Raw genomic sequence first — 27860 nt, 5'->3', positions numbered from 1 at the left:
CACACAACTGTCACTGGTAACTTTGATACTGAAGAAAACTAAAATTGTGATGACTCACGGGCAAGTTCTGGAATTTTAAGGAGCATTTTTTTCCCTATGATTTTTAAGTGGATAATTATTTGAGATTATAAGAGTTAATGATATCCATGGAAAGTGCAAGCTTCTCTAAATCAAAACATATGTGTATCATGTCAGTGTCTCCAGAATCGACTTAAGAATGAAGTTAGGAATCCGGGAAGAAGAGCGATTTTGACACAAATTGGATCATCAAACATTCAGGAGAAGACACCGATAAGGTCTCTTAATTCTTTTTATTTTATTAAAAATTGCACAAAAAAATATTGATCAATTATGAACATTATAAGCGAAAGGCTTTTAATATGCATATGTACAAACAGGATACAACAGGAAGAAAATCATAAATACTCTTTCATCAACACTGAGAAATGCCTGCAACGTTAGAAGCCACCACACTGTTAAAAAACAAGAGTGATGAGATGAATTGCTTTCACTCTTTACAAAGCTATACAAGCTCCTCTTTCTTCAATTCTCACACAAGTCCTCTTTTTTGTTCCGTGTTGTTGATTTGCCTTTCACATAATCTTCATTTCAGCTACCACTCATACCAACGGCGATATCAGCACCATAGTCTTTGAGAGGAACTTTAACAATGTCCCCACTATCAAATCTCTCCTATTAGGAAGATTAATATGCACCAATTCTAAGAAAGTATATCCTCTTTACAGAGAATTGTATAAAAAAGCACCATATTATTAAGTTTATGAAGTATGTTGAGCCATAAGAGGAAGTGCTAGGCATGCTTTAAATCTACAATCGCAAGCACCATATACCAGTAAGGTAGCTTTATGTTTGTTAATCGTTTTAAACCACTTCATAATAAGGCATCCTTTGTAAAGGTTCTGTAAATTGTATTTGAGGGCTTTAACTTTTGGGTTGGCAAAACATCCCTTTTGGCTCCTCCACTTTACCTGTTTGTAGTTAAAATTTAAGCCATCAAATATTCAGTTAGTAAACACTGAAAACTTGCACAAGCTGGTCCAGCTATTCAGCTCTATTACAGAAGGTCAGGGGTCAACTAAAAAGGGAAATAAAAAGCTTAAAAGACAGAAAAAGTTACACCATCTACTGTCGGGGGATATTTGACAACCCAAATGTTGTTCTGATTAATGCCTTCTAACTGATCAATAAAGCATCAGTAAATGCTTTATTAACATTAATAAACACCCTTATTTACAATTTATATTCCCTTAATAAAGGATGACTTATTAAATGATTAGTAATACTCTGTTCTATTCATGACATCAACAGAGAACAACAGGCACCGCAGTAAACATGAGATGTCAATAGGTCACTGTGAATGCAAACCCCCAACCGTTAGCACCGTCTGTATATTTGGGGCCGAATGCAGATTCACTTTAAGATTTGTTTTGTCCAAACCCACACTCCTCACCTAAATTCAAAACCCCCTCCCTGTTCAAATATGGGGCGCTGCAGCCAATCCAGCACCGCCATCTGGGCAACAGAGTGAGTCAATTTACAAACAGTGTTCTGTTAAGACGGCCCCCGGGTCTCCCTCCCCTCCACCCGTCTGGCCTCAGTTCCTGGGCTGGGAGTTGAACTCCTGGCAGATGTTGTGGATGATCTTGGGTACAAATTTGTAGAGGTTGTCAAACTCGTCCACGAAGAAGGAGTGCTCCTTGTCAGGGTCCGTGGCGATGTACTCCAGCTCATCCTGGGCTGCCCAGGCAATGCCGATGGAGTAGGCGACCACACCTAGATCACAAGAAGGGACAGCAGATTACACAGACGGACTTCACATGTGTTTGTCACCTCAAACACACACAATGCGTAACACCTCACTGTGGACAGACTGACACACCGCGGAGGAAAGTACTGTTTGTATAATTGTATTGTTGATTCTGGTTCAAAGCCGTTTTTTCGTTTTTCATGAGCTAAAAGTCTTGTTTTGATTATTATCATGCATTTTTTATTTTATTTAGTGAGGTGGAAAATATATTATAATTACAAGGAAATAATCACTCCTTGACTTCTCCATATCTCCCTAAAGTCTCTTAAGTCTTGACCTCTAACCTTGGCTATGGACAGCCAGTGCAGGTACCCTGACGTCATCGTAGGAGCGCCCATCTGTAATGACGATCATGATCTTGCGTTTGTTGGGTTTGGATTTGCTGAAAAGCTGCTCCGCGGCGTAGGTGATTGCGGCACCAGTGCTCGTCCCGCCGCTCCAGTAGTTGACGCGTTTGATGGCGTTCAGCAGCTCGGCCTTGTTGTTGTACTGGCCGAAGCCAATCTCCAGCCTCTGCTCGTAGGTGTACTGCACGGCTCCGACCCGCGTGTCGGTGTCAGAGATCTCAAACTCCCGGGTGATGTTGGCCACGAACTGCAGCACTGTGCGGAAGTTCCCAGTCCCCACGCTGCTGGAGCCGTCAATGACGAAGGCGATGTCGTTGGCGTTGAGGCAGGTTTTGCTGCACACCAGGCGGTCCGTGTCACACACTCTCTTCACCAGGGGCTGCACGGCCTTCCTCAGAGCGAACCAGCTGGTCACTGGCAGGGAGAAGAAGCCGTTGGTCCGACACACAGCCTGTGGGGTGAAGGGCACACTTTGTTTCAAACCGGCATGTTTCAATCAAAGCATTGACAAACTTCTGGGACAATACTCCACCTTGTCAACAAAGTTGGTCTCAACCAGGTTAAGTTTCTCGTTGTCATCAGGGCCCTCGATGGTGACGAAGAATATGTTGATGCCCGACTCACGAGCGAGCCGAGACGCCTCCTCCACCTTGTCTGTGGGCCAGCCGTCCACCAGCACCACGGCGACGTTGGGAGCTCCTCCTCGGTTTCCGTTGGCATCACTGAAGAAGTGCTTGTTGATGTAGGAGAGGGCCTTTCCTGTCAGTGCACCAGGGGGCAGCAGGGAGACTGTTAGAACTATGCTACATCCAAATTCTGTACAAGTCTGAAGATGAAATGCAGGAATGCATTCAGGATAAGACAAGATGAGAGTGAAGAACCAATCAGTTGTTCACAAAGTTGTTACTAAGATAAGATAAGATAAGATAATCCTTTATTACTCAACCAATGAATAAAAATAGACATGGACTGTAGAGTATGAAATGAAACAAAAGGACTAATATATATATATATATATATATATATGCTTTTGAAAGTGCTCATTATGGACATTCAGTGGACTGAGATTTTTGGAAGCTGTATGTCTTTCCTAAATAATATGTGTAGAATAAACCTAAAAACAATACTGGATGCAGCATGAACACTTAACGTAGTAGTAAAAATATACACATCTGCTTTAACTGCACAGTGATATCGTATCGTGTCATTGTCTTTTTGGTGGTCTACACCATGGCAGAACAGGAGGGGCCCTGTTGGGGACCACAACCACTTACACTGATTAAAGAGCACTTCTGGGCAAACACAAATGACACCATTTGTACGTGAATGCAAAATTTAGCAAGTTATAAAGACACTTGTGGCAGTGGATGCATCATGCTGACGCACAAACCAAAACAGAAAAACAGCACTTGGCCTCTAAAAGCTTTCCCCCCATGGGCTGGTAAAACCGAATGCTTTTTGGTCAGAGCAGAGGGAAAACAAGGCGCACAGACGGAGGACTATAATTTACCTCACAGTGTCTCGAAGCAAAATTTAGATTTAATTCTATCCTTGCATGTTAAAATGTGCCTGGGTAGTAAACCATGTGATAATTGCAACCCCTTACACTTTCACACTTTCGTTTGTAGGCATCTATTGTATCTTGCCGCTATATGGGTCACTCACCTACATTGGAGAGGCCTCCCTTCTGCCCGATCTTTTCTATGGCTGACTTCACCTCTCTGGAGTTGGAGTAAGACCTCAGACTGATCTCCGTCACAGGGTCATCCCTTCAGAAGAAAACAACGAGCAATCACATTATGTTTTTTCTCATCTAAGAATGGTACACAGTAACACAACAGGAGCGGTTAGGTTACCCGTATTGGATGATGCCCATCATGGGTCCAGCCACACCCACGCTGATGACCTGAGCCACCTCTGACAGGAAGTCCTTCTGGATCTTAAAGCGCCTCTTCCCAATGCTCCAGCTCCCATCCATCAGGAAGGCCATGTCCACCTTACAATCTGCAAAATCATGTGTTTGGTAATACAGTTATTAAAGTTAAATGTGTGACATTTGTAACAACTTTGACGCCGTGCAGCATTCATAGCAAAAAAGGTAAATGTGACAGACATTAAAGGTTTAGAGCAATGTTTTTACCAGTGGGCACCATTTCATTTTTTTATGTCATGCACGTTGAACAAGCTCATGGGTGATTCATGCTATTTCACTGATTGACAATGAAAACATAGCAATGAGCTAGCAAAGACCTCAAGGATTGGCAAGAAACACTGAATGTAAACATGACTGTGTTTGTTGATCAAAAATTCCACAGAATGCGCAACATAGATTTAGACGCCGGGGCACTGAAACAAATGCTCTGCCTCGATTTTCACCAGGATTTTCAAAATTCAAAGATGCAATAAACAAACGTTAATTCTGTGCATTGTTGCTTTAAAGAAGTGTGAGGGACATACTTGGGTCTCCCTGTGACACAGGCTCCGGTGCTCTGGGTGCAGGTTCCTGCTCCCTCACGATGAAGCCTGAAAATCCAGAATCACAAAAGTCTGCTCAAATCTGCTCTTAAGGCTTTATACTGTGAAGACTTTTCACACATTTCACTGGCGGTTTTGTGTCATTTATGATCTTGACATATGCATTCTCAAGAATATAGATATCCCATCCCTTGACATCCGCCCGTGTCTATGGGATGGTGGAAAGAAGATATTTCATATATTCTACACGCTCTCTACAAAGTAAGAGAAAAGGTCTATTTATGTTTGGGTAAATTCGTTTGGTTAAATTTCCAGAACTTTCTAGAGATCCCAAATGTTAGCCTATATTTGTTGTGGCAAGATTATGCCAAAAAGGAACAGATTATATCCTCAAGCAACCACCATGCCATTTGACTGTGACTCTGATTCCCTTCAATTACAGGCTGAGCAGTAACCCAGATGCTTTTTCCTGGATGGCCTTGGTTTGGTTTGTACTTACAGTCTGAACTGAGGACTTACTGGCAAAGCGACTTTTTTGGTGCACAGAAAAGGGAGTAGTGAAAGCTCTCTCACCTGATTCATAAGGATTTGTGTCTGGCTTCCAGGCGTCCACTGGCTCCACTGCATAGATGATATCAAACAAGCTCAGCATTAGCATATATCTACCACAAAGCAGCAGGTAATGAATAAACAACACTCACCATGGTTGATTTCTTTATCTTTTTTGTAAGCTATACTCTTTATTAGAACGCTAAAGCTGCAGCAGTTATGAGAACCTTACAACTTACTGAATAGCAGAGCAAATGGCAGAAAAGAGTAGGATTGCTTTGTAGATTTTATTTGATGTATCAAAGCTAATGCTTTCCTGGATGCAAATAGGTGTTTGTATCCATGGTAACCACTGCTCACCTCTAGTATGGGTTGTATCCAATGGCACTTTACGGTTGCCATCTGAGTCAGTAGAGCGAGGCACTAAAGGTGAAGACAGCATCAGTGAGACTGTGACACATGTGAAACCAATGTAAACACGGCATGGCGTTGCAGCCTGCTCCCATCAGCTCCATGGGATTTTTGGGGCTGTGTAATCGGACAGATGGACCCATGGCCTGTAATCTGAAAGAGAGGTCTTTCTGCATGCTCCTTTGTGTTTTGTCAATGGGCCATATTGCACGAGGTTTGTATTTTCTAATGTTAAGACTGTGACTAAAACCAATTCACATTTGCTTTCATGTCCATTTCATCACTTACTGGAATAGTTGAACACTTTGCGAAATAGGTGTGTTCGATTTCTTGCTGAGTGTTAGACGAGTACAAATGACATTGACACAACCCATTTCAACACTAAATTCACACAGGTTTGACATCTACAAAATTACTATCCGTACATACGACAATATAAAAACCTGAACCCCAAGACTTGTTAGTGCCCAGTAAAAAGAATAGAAAAGCACTTACGGTACGGTCCAAAGTTATAAAACCAGCGCTCATATTCTGAGATATCAGGCCTGTGATCCCGAGCTAGAGGAGGATGTTGTGAAACCCGTTAGTATTCCCACAAATGAACTTCAGAGGGCAAAAGCACACATTTTCATGGTTGTGATTGGTCACATATTCTTCCCAACCAATCCTAAACCAGTGAAAACACGACTTTATGCAGGATTATCACTCACTCTCTCTCTCTCTCTCTCTCTCTCTCTCTCTCTCTCTCTCTCACACACACACATGCACAAACAATAATGCTCTTCTCCTCTGCACTTCACAGGAATGTCTCTTATGGCAGGCAGATGGCATGTAAAGACAATGTCCTGAGAAACACACTTCATGTACTTACAGATGGAGCCAAGTCAAAACGCACATGGTCAGCAGAGACCTCACTCTATCAGTGACACAAGCATGCTATGTTTGCACATGCAACGTAAACAAGGTTGCAAGGTGTAGTAACCTGCCTGTTGTGCTGCCTGTAGACTTTGATTTACCTGTAATCTCAGGTGTGTCCGTCTCGCTCCACGTGTATCCTGAGTCTGGGGCTGCATAACTAACATCTGAATGTACAGCAGAGAAGGTGGAGGCATCAGCAGCTACAAGGGTTAGCTACATTGAAGGTATTCAATGCCAACTTAAACTAATGATACACCCATAGGCTGGACTTTGCATTGAGTGCTAATTAGCTAATGTTAGCATTGAATACCTTAAATGTCGTTTTTGGCGAGAAACTTGAGTAAATACAGTCATTTGAGGGAGAGTTTTCACAGCAATATAAAATAGATATTAGGTAAGGGAATTATGACCTAAATTTACTCACACTAGCTTAAGGCAGCTTGTAATGCATAAATCAAAACTACTGATACAATTATAATATATTATTGTATGATTATGATTATTAGGTGATGAAAAAAAATTGTCTTGAGCCCTGTACACCAGCTGCTATAACAAAACAAAACACCCCATACACGATCTGTGCCTGCAGTTACACTTGCTGCCTTTTTTTCTGCTGATCACATTCGTGACTTAAAACATGATACGATATGAACCGTGACTATGTGATCCAGTTGCACCCCTTGAACATGGTAAACAGAACATCTATATGTTAGCATTGTCAAAGAGGAATCTCTCTTAATGCATCATGTTGTGAAAATGTTAGCATGCTGATGGCAGCATTTAAAGAAAACAATTACATTTGTATACATTACATTACATTACAGTCATTTAGCAGACGCTTAACGTATAAGAATAAGCTTATGAATTGTTAAAGAAGATTGGATCTATTTTGTATTTGGTACCTGCTGGTCGTCGAGCGGCTGGGAACCAATCAGGACGAGGAAAGGAGGGAGGCGCCCAATCCCTTCTGGGAAAAGCTGTGCAGGGGAAGATTAGAAAGCTGTGTTCAGGACAAGCGCCGAGGACGAACATACTTGTGACCTCCACTAAACCTGCCATGTTATTAGTGGGGTATGCACAAGATGTTCAGCCTCTAGTCTGACACTAAACATAAAGAAGTCAGTCAGACAGGGACTGAGCTGACTAAAGGTAGTTTTAGTGAACTTTAGCATCACTCTCTGGAGGGTAGAGAGATGGAGGAAGCCCATTTTTCTGTTTTTTTTCTGCTCTTGGCATCACATTTTGTTCACACAGACTCAAAGTTTTACTTAAAATGTGGCAAAAACACGGCCTGAAGTTAATGGAAATGTGAACACAAGAAGCCCAAACAGCTGAGCAAACCATAACAGTGCATCTCATCTGTCTAAACTGACTGAGCCATGACAACACACTTCAGTTAACCCCTCCCTGTGGTTGATTGGCAGCTTATACAAACACTCAAACTGGGCTCTGAGGTTCCCATCCAATGGCAGCTAGAGAGCAGGGGCTTTGTTGACCAGGTCGGGCTGGGAGAGCCCAGCCAGCGGCTCAGCGAAGCGTGAGATTATTATTCTAAAGATGGTGTCAAACTGGGGACAGTGTAGATAGTAGGACGCAGAGATTATCCTAATCTGCTGCTGGTCAAAAGCCCAGCGCTACACAGCAGACAGTGGTGTTGTTTTTTCTGATGAAACAGGTGCTTTAAAAGGATTGAGTTTAACTCTGCTGATCATAGCCACTTGAGTGGTCACTGCAGCCAGGAGGTCAGAGTGGGATCGAGGACACTGATCCTCACCTTGTAATATGTTTGCATGAGAGTTGGTAATATGCAGTTTCTCTGAAAGTCATAAAACATTTTAACACCAACGAAAAAGAATGTCGACGCTTCATAGAGGTTTTTTTCATGAATCTTTGTGGTTGTCAAGTGGGCTCATCTCATTACAAATGCAAGGCTAAACTGCGTCACATTTCCAGAAAGCTGAGCAATAAATTTGAACATCTGTTAGGGGCAGCCGTGTGGCAAAGCTACTGGGTAGACAACCCTTGAACTCATAAACTCCAAAGTCAGCGAACATAGACCCTGCTGGAGTGTCCTTGAGAAAGACACTGAATCCCTGCCGGCTCCAGGGGCGCTGCTGTGTAGCTGATCCTCACCTCTGACATCTGACCTTAAGCTTAAAGAATTTCCCTAAGGGGTTCCATAAAGTCTCACATTATTAGCCACAAGCTGCCATTCGAATAGCTGTTCTCTACACTGATCAGATACTTTAAATATGCTTATTTAAATATGCTCAGCAGAAACAGGATAGTCAGATAAAGTATGCACTAGCTTGAAACAGCTTACACTGCATTCTAGAAATCCTATCATACAATCAACCGTCATTTAAATGGATATTTTTAGGGATATATGGTTTTGCATTCCACAGAAAAACAGAAGCGCATTCTTCAGGGAGCCAAACCGAGCCTGGGTTGAATGCCGAGAGCTTTCTATTCTTGACAGGCCGGAGAGTGGGCCCAGATCCTGCAGCACAGCGGATCGGGTCATGTACGTCTCTCTGGGAGCAGCACCGCGCCACTCTGTGCTGCTGCTTTCATCTCTCTCTTCCTCTCTGCAAGCTTTTACAAGGGAGGGGAAGAGGCCAGCTCAGATGGGATCCGTCATAAGATGTTATTACAGCACAGAGCACGTTTCTCATCGTGGTCTTATCTAAAAGAGAGAACTAATAGTTTGCTGCTGTCTAAGAGGAGATAGGGTGCAAGATGAAATCAGGACGATGATATCACATCATCGCTCATCTCTGAGGCATACTTACATACTCTCTGCTCATTTTTTCATATAGGGTTCAGTGAAAATATGTAATTGTATTTGTGGAGAGTGACCACGCATTGAACCAAAGCATCTCACAGAGGGTAAACATTAGTGATGCTTTATAAAACACCCAGGGTTTTATTTCCCCTAGTTGTTTCCAGGTTTGATCAGACCTGTCTACTTCTCTCTACGTCAGCGGGTGCGTCTGCTAGGACAGTGTGGGATATCCCGCTGAAGGTCTGGAGATACTTACCGGGGTTTGACTGGCTCATGGTTGGAGTCCGCTCGGGTTGAGCCGGCTGAACCCTGTTAAAAGCTGTTTGTAGCAATGAGAAACAGGCAGATAGAATAAGAAAGGAAAAGGAGAGAGAGGAGTGGGGGGGCAGAAGAGAGTTTCAGTTCGGGGGCTGCATCCACAAATGTAGCCCAGCTGTTTCGCTTTGAGTGAAGTTGAAGCCATTTTCTCCGCAGCATGATATCAAAAACAAAAGGATATATGCTGGGCGTATTAACAGGCCTTAACTCGGCTTCATTTGCCTTTTCATCTCAGAAAATGAAAACAAGAACAAGAGGATGTGCCTGATGACAGAGAACAGTGGTTAATGTGAAAGGAATGTTGGCTGAGATGCTTGATGGAGTGGATTAGTGGTGACCCTGGGGTGAAGATCACAGGGGCTTATGGGTGTGGATACGAGGGTCAGACTTACAGCAGTCTACGTCTCCAGCAAAGTCATCCGTCCCCCCCCCCTGAAGCCCTTGACCCACATTCCATGTCAGTCCCACCATGTCTACCTGTGTGTTAGTCTGTTTCTGTTAATGATGAGGCTGACCTGGGCCAACTGGAGAGGACGGCTGTCTCCTGATAGTCGACCCTGCCTCTGGTCTGCGCAGACCTGGGCCCAAGATGTGGAGACAAACGTATTTATTACCAGGCAACATGTAATGACACTCATCTTTAGTATCTGCACTGACAGTAGACATGGTGCACACTAAAACACTGGGTTAAAGATTGACCTTGAAAGACAACAGAACAGAAGTTCAACTTCTATAGAAAGATCTGGTCCGGTCCTGTGTTAGAACACTAGTAAAAGCTTTTTTAAAGCAGCAGTGCATGTACTGAACAGAGATGCCATGTAGAGTTTACATGTATCAGTACAAAAGAAAGACAGAGCAAATGTTGAGAGGATTTCTGGTTAAGGTAGAATAGACATCAGCATCAAGAAGTTAAAAGCTTGGTTTACCTGCACTGACACGTTGCGGGAATCTATTCGGATAGGCACTTCCTCTGAATACTTTGAAGAAATGTCATGGTTTAGTGAAATTGTTGTAAGGGCTGTAAAGGACTTTCCAAGAGCTGCAGAAACAGTGAGAGTGTTGACATACCTTGGCTGGGACTCTTTCCTTGCCCATTCTGTGACTGTCCTATCCCAGTGTGAGTATGGGCAAATTTAGACAAACAAATTGTAATGTAAATAGAACATTTTTGTTTCAGACTTAGTATAAACCAATTACCCGGGTCATGCTCTTACTGTTTTAAGTTTTGGGGCTTAAAACAAGTGAACTGATGTCCATTAAAAGATACACAAGTTTTGCCATTAAACTAACACCAAAACATTTAATACAGAATCTTAATTTTGATGCACACTTTTTCCAAAGGACTAATGTACCGCAAACCCCCCATGCTTGATGTAGACATTTAAACCTGCATACATCCCAGTGTAAAGCAACACCCCGGCACCTTCATGCCACCCAAAAAAAAAAAACTGTGTTGACCCCTCTTTGCTTGGCTTCACTTACTTGAGGCTAGGTATGGGTGACTGCTGCCTGGATAGAAGAAAGACAAATGGGGTGCCAATATGGAGAAGAGAGAGATAATGTTACAGAAAATGAAAGAGAGAGATGGTCAGGAGGTTGTCTGGCACACCGCCCATCTCATTTACACACATACCTTAAGATATTGCAGCATTGTCTACTCACTGTAGCTGCATTTCCATCCAAAATAGGGCAGATGACTCGCAGCGATTACGTCTGATAATGTTTTCATTTAATAAGAGTGATGAAAGGTCTGGTGATCAAGTGTACAGTGAAGTCAGTCAAGCAACTGAGCAGCAGCGTACAAACTTCATCACAGACTAGCTGTAATTTGTCATAATTGCAGTCGTGACTTGAAATTACCAGCTGCAATCATTCGTCTTCATCACTCAGTTTCACACAAATGAAAGCTTGTTCTGGCGAAAACAGCATTTCTAGTTACAAGCTGCTAATGTTAGTTAGACGTCAACTAGGCGGCACACTGGCTGCAGTGGATCGTCTGTGCGGATCGGTATTATTGGATCATTAACAGCATCCTGCATCCAAGTAAATACACAATCCTGCACATCACATACATGGATCCATTGATTTAGAGGTTAAAATCAGCTTGTGTTCGTTTTAATCACCTGCATCCCTAACTTTATGGACAGCAGCACGCGGCTTGGTAGTAGTGGGTGGAGTAGTAGTGGTTGTGGTGGTGGTCGGAGCCAGTGTGGTGGTGGGCTCAGGTGTTGTAGTTGTGGTGGGTTCAGGTGCTGTTGTCAGAGGCAGCGCTGTTGTGACCACAGGGGATTTGGCCTCCTTTTGACCTGAAAGGAGGTGACTGATTAAGGCAGTCGTGTACATCATGGATGGACAGGCAGGAAGAGTGTTTACAGTAACCTCTGTGTTGTAATGCATTCTTGACATTCTTCACCAGACTGCAGCGCTACAACTCCCCATTCAACCTGAGCGAAGTTCAACATGCCAGACTGAAGCGCAGGGACATATGTGTACGTAGTAACCCTTTGTCCTCAGAATGTATACCAAAATGTCTTGGATAAAACTGAGCAAAAACTGTTTGAAAAGTGAAAGATGTCTACATTACATTTATCTTTTTTTCAACAGCATTCAACAGCATTAAAATAACTTAAGAAAGTCCTTACTATGTGCTAAATTATTGGAAATAAAAATGCTGTTGACATAAGCATTTAAAACACTTTTCATGTTTTAACCAAATTTCTCTGTTTGAACTAACATTTCTACATATTTTTATTCATTGCTTACTGGATCCTAATTGTCCAAACTAAATGTAATGCACCAATATTCATATTAACGTAAAAGGTGCATGATGTGAGTGTAAAAATAACCCTCCTCACTAGTTTTCACGTAGGTTGGTCTTGAGGGGACGTAGTCCAGAGTAGATGGGTAGATCACTCCTTTCTTGGGCTTCCCCACTGAAACATAACAGATCCAGCTGTTGGTTGGAGGGCTAACCGTTAAATAACTGTATTTAACATTGTTTACTTCATTATTAATACCGGAGACAACGAACGACTCCCTCCACTTCGGCAGAGACAGAGAGCGCACTCCATTGGAGTTACTGCCTTTGTAGATGTTCTGCCCTGCCATCTTCCTCACTATCACCTTTCCTCCTGTGTTGGTGATGATACCGCTGTGGAGACAGAATGTTTTATTGGATATTCGTTAAAAGACTACTTTGACTGCCATAAAGCACTTTATTTGACATTCATCACTCCGTTGTTAACCTGTGGATGGCTGCATTGCAGATGCTGGAGATGGAGGCGAACACGCCGGTCCCATAGACTTGCTGCTTTGTCTCCTTACAGTGTGCAGGACATTTTGCTATGAACTCTGGGAGATTGATCTTCCCTGCTCTGACATCACACTCTATGGCTGGAACAACTGTGAAGAGAAGAAGAAGTAGAGCAGGATGGTCGAAGACAGAATTGGAGACAGGTCAGGATTGTTGTTTAGATACTGAAGTTACATATAACCATTGTTTCGATTAAACAAAACAATTAGTCATTATTTAGTGAATCAATTAAGGGGAAAATTAGCTGCAACTAATTTGATAATGTAATCAATCAAGAAAAAATAAAACGTATTCAGACATTGCATTTTCTATATCATAAGATCTTTTTTTTGTTCTGTTTCCAGCCTATTATTAAATATTGAAAGCTTTTACATTATGAAGGGATTTAGAAAGTCTATATTTTTGAATAAGTGAATTAAAAGAGACTGCAGAGGAGACAATAACACTGGGACTGACAGAGATTACAGGCTCGCTTGTGATGATGTCTACCTTGCTTTGGTTTCTTGTTCTTTGATCCGTTAGGCTTGGCCCAGCAAGCACAGGACAGGAGGAGCGCTGTGGGTGTGGCAGAGGCAGTTCACATAATAGCAGACAAAGTAACATAACTATCAGTGTGTTTACTGTACACACAAAACCTCTGTGACTGAGGATGCTGCTGTTTGATGATGTGAATGTACAGAAATCTCACTCGGAGGGAGTATTTTGGAAATACAAAACGTTATAGTGCGGGATGATATATTTAAAACCAGCGTACACCTGAAGAAAGACGGACGGGTTGCTCACCAAGACAAACAGCAGTGAGTGATGTTCTCATCATGATGGAGGTGTGCTGGTTCAGCAGGTCAGCCAGATGTCCTTGTCTAACCTCCCAACCTTAGAGAGAAGAGAAGCAGAAGAATTTCACTGTCATCCTCTGAAACCCATTTCCACCTTCCTGCTTAGTCGCTGAAAGTAACTTTGGACACTTTATAAGCATTTCTGAGACTGTAGTGTCAGCTGGAAACAAGACAGAGTAAAGTTGTGCCTCTGAGATACACTTTCCAGAGATTTTGGGATAAATAACAGACAGACTGTGGATTTTAACACGGAGCTGAATGACTCCACAAAAAACAAATGTGGCCAAGTAAACATTTAGATAACATTTATTATAACTTACATTGTCGCATCTACTTCTGAGATCAGTGAGATAAAAAATGGATTGCATGTCAGCGTAGCTCACCCTTTCTTGTTTTAATAATTTGCGTTACAAATGGCTAAAACTATTTGCCAATCAGAAGCTCCACAGCGAACATCTGGGCCGAGACGAAACAAGAGCCCTCCCTCTATCTATGGAGTCAGACTCAATTAGAGAGCCAACTCAGACACAGTTAAATGTGTAAGGAATGGGGAACTGTGTTCAATCAGATGGCTTCTTTGTTTGACACTTACAACCACATCAAGCTGGATCCCATTTTGAAATGCAGGCTGTTTACAGTAGAGAGATACATTTCTTTTTGGGTCTGTCATTGCGATTCGAAAGTTATAAATCAGAGGGTGGCCTGTGTTTACTAGAACACAAGTGTATCAAAACGTCATTCCAGACACTGCAGGTTGGTTGTAGTAATAATAACGCTGCAACAGCAATGTCTGACAGACAGCCAAAGGAAGTCTTACACTTGATGGAAGGTGAACTAAATATGAGGGCAACCCCAGTCCCACCTCTGTGCCGAGGCGGTGATGAATGAGGCCTCCCTGTTAACAGAGGAATGCCGTACCTCCCATGAGGGCGGCATCACGTCTGCCGCCACACACGAGCAGGTTCAATCTGATCAAGTGGGAACGTGTGATCATACAGCGACCTCTGAGGCAGGGTCAGATGTGATGAAGTTCAGACTGTGCATGTTAGCGATATCAAGTATTAGGCTACTATTGGAAATGCAATGTAGAAATACACCTGTTTTTTTCCCAATGTGTGATTAGAAGATCCCCAGTTAACCCCAGGAGCAATGTTGCCAAATAGAGGGTTTTGATGACGTTGGAGCAGGAAAAGTAGCACTGGGCTGCTAGATGTAATTTAGGCAGCTTTTGTCACTTCTTGGCAGGGTTTTGAAAATAATGTGAAAACAATACTACCAAACAAGCTCACAAGTCATATTAAGGTAAAAAATAAACGATATATCTGTAAACTTTGTTGTGTGCACTCACTTATATTATTGACTCATTTCATTTGAGAATCTCTTTATGTATTTAAACCTCCTAAGGTGAAATGGAGGAACTACTAACCCATCCATCCATCTCCTTCCGCTTATCCGGGGCCGGGTCGTGGGGGCAGCAAGCTAAGGAGGGTCCTCCAGACGTCCTTCTCCCCAGCAACACTTTCCAGCTCCTCCTGGGGAACCCCGAGGCGTTCCCAGGCCAGACGAGATATATAATCTCTCCAGCGTGTTCTGGGTCTACCCCGGGGCCTCTTACCAGTTGGACGTGCCTGGAAAACCTCTAAAGGGAGGCGTCCAGGAGGCATCCTGATCAGATGCCCGAGCCACCTCAGCTGGCCCCTTTCGACGCGAAGGAGCAGCGGCTCTACTCCGAGCTCCCTCCGGATGTCTGAGCTCCTCACCCTATCTCTAAGGCTGAGCCCAGCCACCCTACGAAGGAAGCTCATTTCGGCCGCTTGTATTCGCGATCTCATTCTTTCGGTCACTACCCAAAGCTCATGACCATAGGTGAGGGTTGGAACGTAGATGGACTGGTAAATCGAGAGCTTTGCCTTTCGGCTCAGCTCCTTCTTCACCAAAACGGTCCGGTACAACGCCCGCATCACTGCTGACGCTGCACCGAACCGCCTGTCCATCTCCCGCTCCATTTTACCCTCACTCGTGAATAAGATCCCGAGATACTTGAACTCCCTCGCTTGGGGCAGTGACTCACTCCCAACCCAGAGGGTGCAATCCACCGTTTTCCGGAAGAGAACCATGGCCTCAGACTTGGAGGTACTGACTCTCATCCCGACTGCTTCACACTCGGCTGTGAACCGCCCCAGTGTGTGCTGAAGGTCACGTTCTGAAGAAGCCAACAGAACCACATCATCTGCAAAAAGCAGGGATGCGATTCTGAGGTCCCCAAACCGAACTACTAACCCTGACTTCATCATTGACATTAACATGGCAATTTCTGTATGTGGTGGTCTAACAGCACATTTTGTGGGTTGCAATAGCTTATTCATCCAACATTGTATCTCTCGTTATTTGATGCAGATAAAAAGCTTTGCATGCTTATAATGTGTTCTCTATTGGGCATGTAATGGTTTTACAGGTTTCAGGCAGAGTTATGATAGTTTTTTAATAAATTGGGCGGGTTTTAAATCATGTTTGGGCTGGAAACTGTCCAGGACGATCAATCTGGGTGTGGAGAGACCCAACCTTAACACAACTACTGTACTGCGTTGCCCCTGAGCAAGGCCTTTAAACTCCAACTGCTCCAATGAGTTGTCAGGTGTGAATAGAGCAAAACGTTTTTTATTTTTTTACAAAGAAATGGCAATGAGTCATAGGCATTTTGCATTTTTATGCTCAATGATTGCAACTGCTGGAGTGCAGTTATACATACTATAACCATATTTCATCATCTAATAAAATTTGTCAATCAGTCGATAGAGCACAAAGTGGGCAGGGACAGAAAGAATCACTTTATCTCCAATTCAAATTATGTTGTCTGTACGCTAATTATGAAGCTGGAGCAAGCCAGTCGTTAACCTAGTTTAGCAAGACTGGAAACTGGGAAACAGCTAGCCTGGCTTTATAACAAAATATCATCCTCTAAAGCTCACTTATTAATAACACTTCATATTTTCTTTGTTTATTTCATACAGAAACCAGAGTGTAAAACAGCATGTTGTGGTTTTAAGCGAGGTTATGTTCATTCAATCATCACTATCACTTGGCCGGGCGCAGTGACTTACTGTAGTGCGGTCTCCGCAGGTTGCCTAGCAACCTCAAGCTGACCACATAACCCCAGGAATTCACTGTGCCAAGCCAAGAAATGGTTTGGCACATAACCTCACTTAATATTAAAAAATAAATTCAGCCCATCTATAAAATGTGATGGTGGCCTGTTTTTATAACCTTTGGACACAGCCAGGTTATATGATTACCCCAGGTATCTAGTCTTCATGCTAATAAAATAATTAATATGAACCTTTTCATCTCACTCTCGTCAAGAAAGTGAATAACTGCATTTCAAAAAAATATTGAACTATTCCTTTGAAACTCAAGAGATATATGAAACTGTATCATAAGAGTTAAACCGCATTCCGTGTTGGATCTTCATCACATTGATATAAAGCATCACAGTCCAGCCAGGCTGTGGAACATTACTTTGCAATAAAATTTATTGTTGCAGTTACCTCTATTAGTTATTTCAATGAACAGTTCTCTACTGCAGCCTCTACTGAACATAAAGTGTGCATGAGGTGCGTGTTGTGTATGATTTATCATCTAATGATGGTATTTTGTGAGTGAATACACAACACAAAACAACATATCGTGTTAAGGGGAAATTAATACAGCTGCAGTTGGCAGTGATAGGACTTTCCCTAATGCAGCTCTACATATTTATCTGACATTCATGAGCACTGACATGATTTTTCCACAGAGTTGTGCTTTGACAGGCAGATGGATCACTGCTGCACAGTCAGGACTACAATTTGTCCTCGCGGGGGAAGAAAGCTGAGGCTGGGAACAAGCTGGGACAGATACATCTACAGTACAGGAGATTGACCTGCAGCATATGAGAGGTGAGTCAGCGTGCTTCACTGGATAATGGCAACTTCAAAACTGATCTGTCATACACCTGCGAGGAAATCTAAACGTTCCTCAATGTAGAGCAACTTCTAGCGTGGTAATACTGCAAAATAATCCTTCTTTTGCTGACTGTTCCTCTGACGTGTCGGACAAAATGAAAAGTGCAAAAAATGACAATAATTTCAGACCTCTTGATTTGTGTTCTCAGTGTGAGCCTCTAAATGCCTCCTTCTCTAAGCAGTGAAACATGGATCAAATTATATCCTTTGACAAACAATGTAGGGAGTTTCCTGTACAAAAGATAATAGATCCTGAGGGTACTCGCAGACACACACACACACACACACACACACACACACACACACACACACACACACACACACACACACACACACACACACACACACACACATACACACACATTCAACCACAGGGTAAAACAAACACTGATTGAGATCTGGGAAAACGTATCACCTGCTCAGATAGCTTTGGAAAAGGCTACCTTATGTGAGGGCTTTCAGACTCACCACCATAAATCACAAACTGTGTAGGTGTCGTATATCTTGCATACACCTGTGTGAAACTTTAGATAGGCATGTGTGGCGCCTATAGCACAGCTTGAGCTGGCCTCTGCAGTGCCAGCATGCTTTATTGTTTACCAAACTGAGCTTCTCCTGCATCTACTTTCTGCTGGGTGGGGACACAAATCAAACAAACTGTTAACCACAGGAAACTGTGTAAAAAAAATAAGCAAAGTGATTTGCACAGCCACTGCAAAAGATGAAAGCATCTATGCAGAGGCCTTAGTCACTTTCAAACCCAGCAGCTCAGACAGGTCACATAGTTTGAGGAATTAAAGCGCAATTCAAATCGGAATAGCATTCTCACCACTGTGGATTACATGCACAAAACAACCTCAACTAAGATTTTTAGGCCAAGCAGTTTCTTGTAAAGTCTGCTGGACTGCTGTTGCAGTGAAATGAAAGATTTTCAGCTCCTACAGGCAAATTTGCGGTGATTTGTGATGCGTAAGAACCAGAAATCTGATAATACAGGGTGACAATCACACCTGGCAGGAGTTATACGGAGGCTAAAAGGCAAACAGGATGTACAGTAGTTGTCTGTGCCTGTTTCAGAGGACAGCACACAATGAGTTCTCCAAGCAGGGAAGACCACACACCCCTGTGACACACAGTTGTGAAGAGGACCACAGTCTTAGAAGAGTTTGAAGGCAGTTGTCCTTAGGAACTGTTAAGGCTCTGAAATTCACGTCATTTTTTCCAGCTTTTCCATCTGTAATGGTGAACTCTAGGGCCCTACACCATCACGCCGAAACACAAGGACTGTATTTTAATCCGCCTCCATTTCAGCGTTTACCCACATTCCTTGTCTGGGGTGGCCAGAGTAAACGCAAACGAGGGTAAGCACCAAAGGGGACTGAGGCTTATTTGAGTATCAGGATTCATGTCCTGTAGGACTCCGTTTCACAGTGTTCCTGAGTGATGCCATGCCTGCAGTGAGACAGTATTTACTCTCTCCCAGTGCCAGGGAGTGTTAAATCCCAGCATTCACAGGTGTCAAAAATGTACTGTAAGCATGTTAGATGTGCCAAGTGTTGTAGCAACAAGCAAACTAAAGAACCATAGAAGAGATCAGACACAGAGGAAAGCCAACATGTCTCTACAAGGTCATTTCTGTACCCTTTTGGGCTGCGGCTGCTGGGACAGTATTTGTTTAGCAAGCACAGAACAAGCTGAATTACTTTAATTCTTGGCACCGGCTTGACTGCAAGCCAGAGCCTGTTGTCTGTTGCTGGACATGTTGTATTGAGACCACCTGTGCTTAATCAGGCTCCGTCACACCATACAGAAATGTCAGGAAGAATACACAAAGAGATGTCAAACAGGATGTGCAAGAAATGAAAATAAAAGCTGAAGGCATCCTCTCTAGGGTTTGCTGACTGTTACACAGGCAAAATGAGTCATTTCAAAATAAAGGCTAGCCGGATAGAAATTGAAATCAATACAAGCTGGATCACTTGCCAAAGATCATATTTTATAATCAGCACTGAGAGGCTGTAGGCTACAGTATGAATGATCATGACATGGCTGAATTAATTCAGCTAAAAAAACTAACTTTAGGAAAAAGAGAAACATTAGATAAATAAACAGAAAGTTAGCAGCGCTGCGCTTATTTGGGCATCCTGTCAAATCTCACAAGGTCGGCTTAAAATAACCAGTCAAAAGTTGCAAAACAAAAAGTTATTTAAAAGTGAAAAACAAAACGCTAAAACCTCGCGTTGTGTTCGTCAAAATGTCTTACAGACCTGATTATCAAAAGTACTAAAAAAGAGCTTGCAATGGATATTAATGACACGCAATTACGCACAAACTCCCTAGTCCAAATGTGGATTTGAATTGACGCTCTCTGTTCAAAACTCCTCATCATGGTAAAGCGGTGAAGGTAAATTTACCTGAGAAGGGAAAATAATCCTCCAGGCGTTAAAATAAAGATATTCCCTGCGCAGTTTCCCCCCCGAATCCTTACTCTTTCATTGGAAAGCAGCTCTGGAGCAGCGGGCGTGTGTGCAAGCGCTCAACTGTTCAACTGTTCCACCTGAACTTTTACTCCTGCATGATCGGAGCGCTCATTAAACGTGGAGAACGGGACGGGGCCAGAGTTCCCCCTCTTTGCCCGTCCCACTTCAGGCACCCAGCTCTTCGCCCAGGCAGAATAAGATCAGTAACCCGGGGCCAACAGGAGAGGATGACAGGATGTCAGGAAGAGCTGGCACTCGGCAACATGGCAGTGCAAGCATCCTTTTGTTTGCTTAACATGTTGTTGTTGTTGTTGTTGTTGTTGTTTTTTAATACAGAAGAAGCCAACACGTATATTCATAGTTTTATTATACCCACGCAATGGCATTTGCTTTATATAGGCACTTTAAGCTGCATATTGTCTGTTATGTAAGGAAAGAAAACTGAGCAATGATTCTGGTTATATGTTCTGCAGCTCACTCATTCCACCATCTGACTGAGAATTAAATCAAATAAGAGCAGTGTGTAAACTCTCACCAGAGTAATCTCTCCTCCTCCACCAAATAGACCAATACACACCTGTTTAAGAAACAGACACTTCAAGTCACATCCACAGTCACTTTGGGTTTTGTGGCTTTTGTCTGCTGCTGTGGTCTACAGTAAATTTGCACCCCCACAGCCCCAAAAACACACACACAAACACACACACACACACACACACACACACACACACACACACACACACACACACACACACACACACACACACACACACACACACACACACACTGTTAGTCTATGCAGATTGGCACACAAGCTGCAGCTATTATACACTATATGGATAGTTATTTTGAAGCTGATTACCGTTTTGATTTAAAGGTCTTAAAGGCTGCTGTAAAAGATCTCATTGTGCGTGTGATTATGGTATTTGCAGAAACCCCTTAGGGAACTTTTTTTTCTTATTAAAGATTAAGCCTTCATGGCTCAAGTAGATAATTGCCTTGATGTTGCTAGAAAAAAAGATCAGGTGTTGTTTCAGGGTGACTCATTTCTCTTTCAACAGTGCCATGAGTTAGAAAGCTTGTCAGCAGAAATACGTCCACCGCACCCATGGAACAGTGGAGGATTCTTACGATTTCTGTAAAAATAGAGCCCCACCAGAGCACCAGAAAAGATCTTTCAGTGAATGGGGATGTAAAATAATGACAAAAGTAAAGTTTGGCATATATCAGGGAACGATTAATATATATATATATATATATATATATATGGGAGATCTGATGGCATGAGTGCCCTCAGGGGCAGGTGGAGAAATGGTAGAATTTTGTTCCATCTTATGCACAGATGAGCTGAGGGCAGTTCAGTGTTTCCAGATGTTATCTTACACCTGTCTCACTACATTACTGACTGCAAATACCATCAGCTGCAGATATTCAGAGAAGATCCAGGTAAATCAGTTAGGCGTTGCTCTGTGCTATATGTCGCTGTAACCAATTTGGATTGAATAATTTGAATTATCGTTTAAAAAAAGCAAATAATAACATTGGTAACACATACATTTTATTAACACAGGTAAGACCAAAACTTACAAAATATTCTCAATCTCCCCTTGTAATTGAAGCATTGGTCCTCAGAGCCTGTCACACCAGTACTCTGATGTTTCAATGTGTGAGGGCAGGTCACTGTACAAGACCCCCTGTGGGTCAGTTGGAGGAGTCTGAGGAGTGCTGTTGACTCCTGAGTCGCTGTCTGGTTTGGATGGGGCGTATTTCGCCTCCAGCTTCTGGACAGGAAGTGGTGCAGGTGGGGGCGGGACCTCGGCCATGGGTTTAATGTTTTTAAAGTGTTGCAGATGCACCACCTCCTTGCGTTCTCGCGTGCACGGCAGCAGCACAGACACGTCCTTGCGAAACTTGGAGCTCATGCCGAAGTAAATGAGCGGGTTGTAGAAGCTGGCAGACTTGGCGAAGAGACGGGTGATGATGCTGGTTGTGCTTGGCACATGGAAGCCCCAGGCTGACCACATAGACACCACTGCATATGGGGACCAGGCCATGATGAAAGCTGTGCAGATTACAATGGAAATCTGTAGAGGAACATAAGGGAACAATTGGAATACCGTGAGAGGAGGTTTATTACAGACAGGGCATTTTTGAGCACTTCCATTTCAAGTCTCTCATTAAATAACCTCAGAAACAAACTTTATATTTTTCCTACCCTTGTGACATCTCTCTCCACCTTCCTTTGACGGGTGCTGAGGAAACCATCAGCTGACATGGCATTCGTGCTTTTCACTGTGTTGATAATGGAGACGTAGGAGAAGAGCATGATCATCACAGGGATGAAAAAGCAGAAGATGAGGATGGAGATTATGTAGGACTTGTGGATGGTGGAGTAATTGGCTTTGGACCAGTCCACCTCACAGGTGCCATAACCTCGATCTAAGAAACAGAAGACACAGCGGTCAGATCTATGCTTCTAAAATCAAGTCGTGTACTCTTTTCTTCTGTTAGGTTAGTGTGTGAGACCAGACCGGTGAAGCTGCCCCAGCCCAGCAGTGGAGCAACAGACCAAAACATTGCTCCTGTCCAAATGCAGATGAGCGATACGGCAATGGTGTTAAGGCTGATACAGTAAGCTGCGGAAACACACAACAAGGAACATGAATACAACATAATATTCCCAGGTTATGGAACAGATATTGTGATTGTCTGCACTTAAAAAAATGGTTAAATGTCATGACTTTGGCGAACACAGGGCAGAAAAAGTGAGAGGCACTTGAAGATGCAGCATTCTTGACTTGTTATGAATGTCAAGACTTTGACATTTATTGAACAATGAGCTCTTTTCTTGTATTAACAGCCTTTGCAAACATCTGCGACTGAAAAGAACTTCTGTTGACAAAGTACGCATAGCTTTGTGTTCAGGGCAAAAAGAAAATCAATTTCTGAGCAGCAGTCACATCTTATGTCAATATACCGCAAGAGGAACAGTACAGTTTGTGACAGATGATTGGCAGAGCACAGTTTCTATGTTGCTATGTGATACTCAGCTCTCTTAGTCTGAATTACCTTGTATTTATGCTTGGGTTCCTGCAAGTTTACTTGGCCTTAATTCTTTTTGATTTGCACCTAAAATCATGTTGGATTTTTTTATTTTTCTGATCTACATCACTGTCTGTTGTTGTTCGCAGTAGTTGCAGCTGCATTCTGGCACATACTACATTTGATGATATCCCACATGTACCACACATGTTCATAGTCTGACCACCGATGTAAAAAACAAAAACACACACATTTTATGATCAGCCACAAACACAGTGAAAGCTCTTACGCATGCTGACAACAGAGGTAGTTTCTCAACCTAATGTCCATATAATTAAGACATTCTTCAGCATCGCTTACACCCTAAAATAGAAAATGTCACCTCAAATTAACTTAATGACATGTTGGATGTAAATTAAATTGCTTGAGACAAGTGGTAGTAATTTCCACCGCTGAAGTCGGTAATAAGGTTTTATTTGCACTGAAAAGCACACTTTTCCATAAGATAAGATCTCCTGGAATGTGAGGTGGGCAAAGACGCTGGTCTGAAGCTTTCTTTAGGTTTGCTCGGTTGAATCCAGAGAGGTTAGATCTCACCTTTGTTTGGGTGACATCCCTTGATGTATCTGGTGACGCTGATAACGGTCAATGTGTTGATGCTTGCAAGGCCGAAGAGCAAAGTGAAGAAACCGTCTACCTGGAAAAAAACAGAGAGATGGGTTTGTAAAATATGTCATTGAATGGTCTTTTAAGCCTCAGGGCTTAGATCCATTGCCTGCCCAATAGTTCCAGACCTTTGTTGTTGAGTTTGTTTGGCTTTGGACTGATACGATACAGCTAAAGGGCACTTCCTGTCTTTTAGCCAATATGTTCCAGACCCAGAGCATTTCCTATGATGTGAGCTGCTGGCTTTTTAACTTGCACGATCAGCATTTGGGAATTTCGTAATGGCTGATAATAGATTTCACCTTGATTTTTCTACAAAAATCTGGTGGAGAAAACAATTCAATGACAGCCAAATGCATTAAACCTTGAAGCTTTTTAGCATTCAGTCCATTGTTTGAGAAGATGATCTTTTAATCACAGTTCCCCTTAAAGGGAATTATGCTACTGTGTTTCAGTCTGGCTCCAACTGTGCGACACCCAGCTCCTTGCTGTGCCAATTCCAGGTGACATGGATCACTTAAGGTCCATTACTGATTGCTCTCTTGATCTTCCTTAGTCGTAATCCTATTACTATCGGTCATCACGTTTTTTCGCCCTCGCATTTGGCAGATTACTTGACTGGCAAAGTCTGAATCAGTGTGATTTTCATTCAGCAAATGTAATACTATTAATAGCTACTGTCCTAATTTAGGACAGTAGCTTCTTTAAATGTAATCCTCCCAGATCATCTCACAGTATAGCGGTTCATTCTGGTGTTTTGGCTTATGAGAACGATGTTGGATCACAGAACAAGTATCAGAAAGGTAATGTCTTAAAAATGTTTATAAGCCTTGTACACTGCTTTGAAAATCCATTCCCTGTATTCCCCTTTGCAACATGAAAGGGGCCCATAAGGCTGTGTAATATTCAATATTCTCCTAACCCAGAGGGTGTAAAATGCTGGGATCTGGCCCAGCTTGCAACTGCTCATGTCCGATCATGCTCCATGCAGTAAGCTGCTAATGCTTCTCACATGCCTGTCTGCTTCACCTTACTGTTTCTTCCCTCCTCTATTTCTGTCTCCTCTTACTTTCCCCTTATTTACTTCTGCCACTCCCTCACTCAGCTCAACTCTCCCGGGGGAAGGTTAAATGAGAGGGGCGTACCGCTGCTATACCAATATTTCTCCTTCACCTGAAAACTTGAGATTGGATGCCTGAGAGATGAGATCATTTCAGTGGCTGTACTGAAGCTTAAGAGAAGCAGATATTTATTAACAATATCTATCTCACCCGGGTTTTGGGGTTTACACTCCTGAAACTGGAAGTGTTCTGGTTACACCTGCTTGTTTTAGTCACTCACTTATATCCACAGCTAGAGCCTTGAGCAAGAAAAATACCCTGGACGAATTCCAAGCTAAAGTATGACAACTATTTCATTTCAAGCGGAGACTGTGGGAGAAGAAAAACATAGAGATTCTTAGAAATTACACACAACATCTCATCTGTTCAGTAACATAAGAGCATGTGATCAAATCATGCAATCGTGTCTGCAGTTCTTATTTGTTTCGTGTTTGGTTGTTGACAGGTGCCATGCTGCTCAACGAGTTTCCCCATTTAAAGGCCTCCACAGTTGTAATCTTATTATAGATTTAACCTCCAGCCCACATGGCTACTAGCATAATCCAATACACACACACACACACACACACACACACACACACACACACACACACACACACACACACACACACACACACACACACACACACACACACACACACACACACACACACACACACACACACTTTACTGTAAGACTTCAACAGATTATTTTAATGTACCTCATTAATTGGGCCATTTCAAACCAACATTCCTTGGATGACTAACTGTTAATGCTGCAAATGGCAAAGCAATTTAAAATTGGGTGGGAAATGCAAATATATATTAAAATAATAAGTTACTCTTTTAAATTTAAATCCTTAAATCAAGTATTGTCTTAATGTGGCTTTTACCTGACAGGTCCAGATCCAGGTGATTAAATACCCATCATCCTTGAAGATATTGAAAATTTCCAGGATCCCTCTGGAATAGCCAAATATGGAGATGCTCGCATCAGAGATGGCAAGATTTAAAGTGAGGAAATCGGTAGACTGAAGCGAGGCTCGCTGTCTGTACAGGACAAACATCACTAAACTGTTTCCAAACCAGGACAGCCATCCTACAGAGAAGCGAATAAAAAGCATATTCAGTGAATATTTAGTGATCCACATATGGTTCGGTATAGAAAAGTTGATTAGATTAGAAAAGAGTAGAACAGAGTAGGGTTGTGGATATCATAGTATAATCAAGTATAGTAGTAGATTTGTATAGAGTAAACACGTGGATCAAATTATTTTATAATATAGTAAAATTAAATAAAAAATTGTAGAACAGAGTAGAGTTGTGTAGAGTACAGTGTAGTATAGTAGCACATTTGGGTATATTGACGGTATAGTAAAGTACAAAAGAGTAGAGTTATAGTATAGTAATATATTTGTAGTATATCACACTATATAAAGTGTACAAACATCACGAAAATGTAGTATAGCTTAGTATATCATTATAAAACAGAATAGTAGAGTATTGTTGTATCACCTGGAATTATAACAACATAGTTTTAAAGTTTAGTATAGCATAGCATAGTATAGTGGCGTTTAGTGTTGTATAGTGTAGTTTAGTAGAAATATAGTAGAATATAATAGAGTGGATAGTACAGCAAAGTAGACTCAATAGAGTGGGGTATATGAGAGGAGAGTGCACTACAGCATAGCATAATAGAACACATTTAAATAGTGCTTTATTCAGTAGAGTTAAGTAAAGCAGAGTACCGTGTTCCTAGTTCCTGACCATTATCATTGTGTCAGCTGCTAAACTACTAAGTAAAATTTACTAATTATAGAACAGAGACCAGAGTAGCATTACTACTCTTTAGTTAGATAACAGTGGAAAAAGCCAGGTGATCTCTTGTCTTTTTATAACTCTGTCTGTGTTACTCAAAATCCCCCGACTGCATTATTTCCCACCAACACCGACCAAACTGTCTGTGTCAACGGTACACAGGACTCTAGAATCATGAGGAACAACAGTTGTTTTTGTTTGTTGTTTCATCCACATTATGATGCCCAATGGATAATGTTTTCAACAGTCCAGTATAAGATGGTTGACTTACCCAACACTAACAGATAGACTCCAATGAAGGTTTCTCCTTGTTCTGACAGAGGGGGGTCTGTATTCAGATTACTGAGGTTATTATTCCTCCATGGAATATTCACAACCTTCACAGGAAAATCCTTCAAAGTTATTTCCATGGCCTGAGTTTTGATGCTAAGGCATGAATCCTAGATGACTTCAACAGTAGCTCTGCTCTCCTATGCTTTCAGTAGACACAACTGTGATACACCAATGGGAATGACCGGTCAGTTCATTTTAAATCCAGCTTAGACGCAGTCACTAATACCTCACCACTCAATGTCCGAATGATTACACCTGTAATCCTGTCTATTTCTTAGCAACTAAGCAGATAGAGATTTTGGGTGAAAATCTAAGCCAAAGGGGAAATGTCTAGTCAACCCCTGGAATTCTTTTGGAGGGGTTTCCTCTAAGACTAATCTCACACAAAGACACCCGCTTTAACTATTTATCCAATTACAAATTGACCTTCTTTGTGATTGTTAATCATTTAGACTTCCAAGAATATTTGCATGTGAATGCAATTGTGTTTAGCAGCAAACTTGGAAGTTGGATGATGAAATTTCCCTCAAGAACAAGGTTTAAAGTTACACAGTATGTGCAATTCTTAGCTAAACACATTTGTAACATTCTTAGGGTGTTAAAGTAAAAAAAAACATTAATGAAGAAAAGTTATTCACTC

General features: G+C 42.2%; 2 protein-coding genes across 6 annotated transcripts; both read right to left on the bottom strand.

Moving 5' to 3' along the window:
- Window positions 1-302: 302 nt before the first annotated feature.
- vit (vitrin) lies at window positions 303-20378 on the bottom strand. Of its 5 annotated transcripts, XM_054599795.1 has the most exons (23): window positions 20196-20378; window positions 13728-13817; window positions 13434-13499; window positions 12877-13033; window positions 12649-12782; window positions 12487-12564; window positions 11755-11937; window positions 11114-11140; window positions 10700-10738; window positions 10558-10608; window positions 10147-10209; window positions 9570-9632; window positions 7431-7505; window positions 6627-6692; window positions 6106-6168; window positions 5560-5622; window positions 5224-5271; window positions 4633-4698; window positions 4032-4179; window positions 3841-3944; window positions 2708-2934; window positions 2113-2626; window positions 303-1794 (listed from the first exon to the last, which is right to left on the bottom strand). In XM_054599795.1, the coding sequence occupies exons 2-23, from the start codon at window positions 13759-13761 to the stop codon at window positions 1616-1618; spliced, it is 2448 nt and encodes an 815-aa protein (XP_054455770.1). In that variant the 5' UTR covers window positions 13762-13817; window positions 20196-20378; the 3' UTR covers window positions 303-1615. The 5 variants fall into 5 exon arrangements, with proteins under 5 accessions (XP_054455770.1, XP_054455771.1, XP_054455772.1 ...); XM_054599796.1 differs by lacking the exon at window positions 9570-9632; XM_054599797.1 differs by lacking the exons at window positions 10558-10608; window positions 10700-10738; window positions 11114-11140 and having other exon boundaries at window positions 20196-20377.
- A 1511-nt stretch (window positions 20379-21889) lies between these two features.
- LOC129092044 (opsin-5-like) lies at window positions 21890-27297 on the bottom strand. The gene is made up of 6 exons (XM_054599801.1): window positions 27159-27297; window positions 25963-26168; window positions 23901-24000; window positions 22793-22897; window positions 22477-22700; window positions 21890-22345 (listed from the first exon to the last, which is right to left on the bottom strand). Exons 1-6 carry the CDS (start codon window positions 27295-27297, stop codon window positions 21890-21892), a joined length of 1230 nt encoding a protein of 409 aa, XP_054455776.1.
- Between the last annotated feature and the right edge of the window lie 563 nt (window positions 27298-27860).

This window comes from Anoplopoma fimbria, chromosome 6, assembly GCF_027596085.1.
Source record: "Anoplopoma fimbria isolate UVic2021 breed Golden Eagle Sablefish chromosome 6, Afim_UVic_2022, whole genome shotgun sequence".
In the NCBI taxonomy this organism is placed as follows: Eukaryota; Metazoa; Chordata; class Actinopteri; order Perciformes; family Anoplopomatidae; genus Anoplopoma; species Anoplopoma fimbria.
This window is presented reverse-complemented; position numbering and strand designations above follow the sequence as displayed.